Consider the following 4,787-nt stretch of genomic DNA (forward strand, 5'->3'; position numbering starts at 1 on the left):
AGTATCAGTAAATGATAATCTAATTTTCAATATAGTATAACAAAAACTTGAAACTGGATAAGCTCGATTTCAAGTATTTATCACTTGTTGTATAAGAAGGAAAATTGGACAATGGCAAAGTAAGGAAGTTTATTCTCAATTACTAATATAGAGAAATCTTAAAATAATTTTTTATTTCAAATTTTGGCACATAAGTTTTATAGTAGTATCATATTCACGTGAAATTTATAAAACTAAATAAAACAAATCCTTAACTCAATACAAATGCAATATTTATGTAGCAAAAAAAATCATGGTTTTGTAGTATCATATCCAACGGTTGAAGTCACATTGACGGTAGTAATGAAAAATTGCTAGAATGTGGCAATAAATTTTCTTGGATTTAGCTGATGGTTAATGAGTCTCGGGTTCAGAATTTTTTGGAGTATGATTGGGGAATTGGCCTAAGTAGGTAGGAGAGATTAATAAATTGGATCGATTTGGATTGGATCGATTTTCACTAAACAAACCAAAAACCGATCCAATCCAATTACAATTTATGGTTTTTTTTTTCGACTTTCGGTTAATTCGATTATTGATTTTTCGGTTCAGTCACTGCGATTTAGGGTTTGGATTGGTTGATGAACACCCCAGCAACATCTCGCCACAAGTAAACTGACATCTCACATGAATATATATCTCGCTACTTATGCCTGTGGCGTGAGCAACAAGCTATAAGCCCAATCCAATAAAGGCCTAGAAGGCCCGGGAAACTCCAAACTTGACCAACAAGGCAACTCACCCATCCCACGTACAAACCGTGGGAATCTCACCTAGTCGACTAGCAAGCCAGAGTGATTTAACATGAAAGAAAACATCAACATCAAGATCGGCAGCTCGGGTAACTTGGCCACCACTTGAAACCAATGAATGAAATGCAGCCCCAGCTTGCCACCACATCTACGAGAACTACCCCGACTCTAGGCTTCTAGACCAAGGAATAGCCTGTGACAGGCCACCCATTTATACTATTGAGAATTGACACCACCACTAAAAGGTGGCATGAAGTAAGACACTCCACACTGTAAATATAGAGGCATGTAGATCATATATGATATCTCTCTTTGAATACTCGAACCCTATTGAATATTGAACTGACTTGAGCATCAGAGTGCCTTACATGTAACCCCCACAGTCTCCTCCACATTATGCAAACATCAATTTCGCGCATTTCCCATCTCGCCAAGCAACCCAACATCTCGGCAAGACTCCATTCAACGTTCATTCTTTTCGTCAATATCCTTCATCTTCAACCGTGGCTGGTCATCCCAGCCCAATATCTATTGGACCGATCATCGCTCAAGTTTTTTCTTATTTATAAGTATTGATACCATTCACAAATTGTTTAGTTTTGAAGGATTTTTTTTTTTTTAATTTCTCGGTGACTCTATCACCAATAATTTTCTCTATTAATATTACTCAAGTTCAAGACTTTCAGTTAAAAAAAAGAGAGTCTCTAATCATTCTTTATTTTACTCGATTTTTTTTTATTCATGTCTCTTATCTCATTTAACAATTCTTTAACTATTAAGAAAAATATTTAAAGGTTTATTTTTTTTAAGAAAACTTTGTCGGAAAAAATTCAGTTGTAATACAACTTACATAATATTTAATATTTTATCCTTTTGTATATAGAGTAGGTAAGTTTTGAATACCAAATCAAATATATTTTCTTAGCATAATAAATAATTTTAGATTTTCTTTGAAAGTACTAAGGAAAGAAGTAAGAAAAAAAGAAAAAAGAAAGAGAAATAAGGAGTTGAACATAATTTGAATTATGTTTAGTGGAGAAAATAAGTAATCAACATTCAACAACACACACACCACCAACTCCCAAAGTCCCTATTTAAACACACTCATTTCTTCTTCACACACTCACACATATCACTATATCCCCTCTACACTCTCTCTCTCTCTTTCTCTCTACCTTGTATCTTTCTTCTTCTTCATCAGCATCATGGCTTTGTCGGTAGAGAAAACCACAACTGGCCGTGAGTACAAGGTCAAGGACCTTTCTCAGGCCGACTTTGGTCGCCTTGAGATCGAGCTCGCTGAGGTCGAGATGCCGGGCCTTATGGCCTGCCGGGCCGAGTTTGGCCCGGCCCAGCCCTTCAAGGGTGCCAGGATCACCGGCTCACTCCACATGACCATCCAAACCGCCGTCCTCATCGAAACCCTAACCGCGCTCGGCGCCGAGGTTAGATGGTGCTCCTGCAACATCTTCTCCACTCAGGACCACGCCGCCGCCGCCATAGCTCGCGACAGCGCCGCCGTCTTCGCCTGGAAGGGAGAGACCCTCCAGGAGTACTGGTGGTGCACCGAACGCGCCCTTGACTGGGGTCCCGGCGGCGGACCTGACCTCATCGTCGACGACGGAGGCGACGCCACGTTGCTCATCCATGAGGGTGTTAAGGCCGAGGAGCTCTTCGAGAAAACGGGTCAGGTGCCCGACCCGGCTTCAACGGATAACGCTGAGTTTCAGATCGTGCTTACCATCATCAGGGATGGGCTGAAGACCGATCCTAAGAGGTACCGTAAGATGAAGGAGAGGCTCGTTGGGGTTTCTGAAGAGACTACCACTGGAGTTAAGAGGCTTTATCAGATGCAAGCTAATGGAACTCTCTTGTTCGCTGCTATCAATGTTAATGACTCTGTCACCAAGAGCAAGGTTAGTTTTTTTTTTTTTTCGCTAGATCTGTTTCTGGATCTGGGGTTTTGGTTTGATTTTTGGGTATAAGTTGTTGATTTTTATTAGTTAAGATTTTGGGTTGGATTCAGATCTGTCCTGTGTTGTGGGTTTTTTTAGCATTAGTTGAATGTGTTAAATTTTGACTTTTGGGTTTTGAATCTGTCAACTGTTTGATTTATGTCTTGAGAGAAGTTTGGAGTGTTGGGTATTACTTAATGACTGGGTTTGGTGTGCTATTGATATGTCTGGGGTTCAGGTTGTGTAATAAGTAGTAGTTATTAGTGTTGATTAGGTTCTTGAAAACAACAAGTGGGTCATTGAATTTATATATATATTACTTGGTGGGGATTGCTGGTGATTATGATTCGAATTTGCTTGGTGTGTCATTTTCTGGTCTGACAATAAAGTTTGTGTGTTTTTATCTTTTGATCTATGGCTTGTAACAGTTTGACAACTTGTATGGCTGCCGTCACTCCCTCCCTGATGGGTTGATGAGGGCCACCGATGTTATGATTGCTGGGAAGGTTGCTGTTGTTTGTGGGTACGGAGATGTTGGCAAGGGTTGTGCTTCTGCCTTGAAGCAAGCTGGGGCTCGTGTGATTGTGACTGAGATTGATCCTATTTGTGCCCTTCAGGCTCTCATGGAAGGTCTTCAGGTTCTGACCCTTGAAGATGTTGTGGCTTATGCTGATATCTTTGTTACCACCACTGGTAACAAGGACATTATCATGGTTGACGACATGAGGAAAATGAAGAACAATGCCATTGTTTGCAACATTGGTCACTTCGACAATGAAATTGACATGCTTGGGCTTGAGAATTACCCTGGCGTGAAGCGCATCACCATCAAGCCTCAAACCGACAGGTGGGTTTTCCCTGAGACCAAGACTGGCATCATTGTCTTGGCAGAGGGTCGTTTGATGAACTTGGGTTGTGCCACAGGGCATCCCAGTTTTGTCATGTCATGCTCTTTCACAAACCAGGTCATTGCTCAGCTTGAGTTGTGGAAGGAGAAGGCTACTGGCAAGTATGAAAAGAAGGTTTATGTTTTGCCTAAGCATCTTGATGAGAAGGTGGCTGCACTCCACCTTGGCAAGCTTGGTGCTAAGCTCACAAAGCTTTCCCAATCACAGGCTGATTATATCAGTGTGCCCGTTGAGGGTCCTTACAAGCCTGCTGCCTACAGGTACTGAGATGATAATCAAGGGGTGATGAGATCTAGGGAAAAGAAAAACTGTTTTATGCATCGGCTTGATTGGTTCTCATTTTCATTTTCGGATTTTTGTTATTAGACTTTTGAGATTTGTGGTGGAAGGAACTTTAGGTGTTTGATTTTCCTAGAATTTCTGTTCTGGTGGGTGGGTCAGGTATGAGCAAGGCAATCTATTGGTTTCAATGAGACCAAATGGGTTTGAATAAGGCTTTGGTCGGGGGCTGTGTGCATTCTGATTTGGTAGCTCAAATTTGTGTTTCTCTCCACGGCTCCACCTTTAATATATCAAAAGAAAAGAAAAAATGAAAAAAAAAGTTCTCATCCTTATAATCCAGTATTCACATACCTGACAATTCGGACCTAATTATCCGGGAATAATTAGATTCAGCTAATGGCTAGGCATGAATACAAATTTTGCTAGTATTATTTTAAATGCATGTGCCATATTAAAAAAACATGAGTTACACGGGAATTAAATGATTTTATGTGAGCTTATGATCATGCTAAAGCAAAAAATTTTATAATAATAATAGTTTTGCACTAATAATAGATTCTGAGTTCATTTTTATTTTTATTTTTTATGATGTTGCTATTTGACTTATTTACTAGAAATATTTGAGTAAGGATTTTCGTCGTTTATACTATGATTTAGAAGAGTTTTCTATGATAAAAAGCAGACTTTAATGTTTCTAAAGTAAACGTAGATAAATCTACGTTCGTTTTCAAAACGACGTTGTTTTAGATTAAAAAATTAAAAAATTATAATGAAAAAGATGATTATAATTCTTAAATAAATTATAATTACAATTTTTTTTTGATTTTTGTTTCAAAACGATATCGTTTTGG

General features: G+C 39.1%; 1 protein-coding gene across 2 annotated transcripts; it reads left to right on the forward strand.

Moving 5' to 3' along the window:
- The first annotated feature begins 1,927 nt into the window (after positions 1-1,927).
- On the forward strand, positions 1,928-4,201 carry LOC133315397 (adenosylhomocysteinase-like). 2 transcript variants are annotated; one of them, XM_061517007.1, is made up of 3 exons: positions 1,928-2,308; positions 2,444-2,707; positions 3,175-4,201. In XM_061517007.1, exons 1-3 carry the CDS (start codon positions 1,997-1,999, stop codon positions 3,919-3,921), a joined length of 1,323 nt encoding a protein of 440 aa, XP_061372991.1. In that variant the 5' UTR covers positions 1,928-1,996; the 3' UTR covers positions 3,922-4,201. The 2 variants fall into 2 exon arrangements, with proteins under 2 accessions (XP_061372991.1, XP_061372990.1); XM_061517006.1 differs by having other exon boundaries at positions 1,928-2,707.
- The last annotated feature ends 586 nt before the right edge of the window (positions 4,202-4,787 follow it).

This window comes from Gastrolobium bilobum, unplaced genomic scaffold (genome assembly GCF_033153095.1).
Source record: "Gastrolobium bilobum isolate Gb01-03AN ecotype WA unplaced genomic scaffold, APGP_CSIRO_Gbil_v1 utg21167, whole genome shotgun sequence".
NCBI lineage: Eukaryota > Viridiplantae > Streptophyta > Magnoliopsida > Fabales > Fabaceae > Gastrolobium > Gastrolobium bilobum.

Excerpts from the sequence above, each read along its gene's own strand:
- LOC133315397 (XM_061517006.1), top strand. The coding sequence starts at position 1,997 with ATGGCTTTGTCGGTAGAGAAAACCACAACTGGCCGTGAGTACAAGGTC. Across the intron at positions 2,708-3,174 it reads ACTCTGTCACCAAGAGCAAG|TTTGACAACTTGTATGGCTG; the intron begins GTTAGTTTTTTT and ends GGCTTGTAACAG.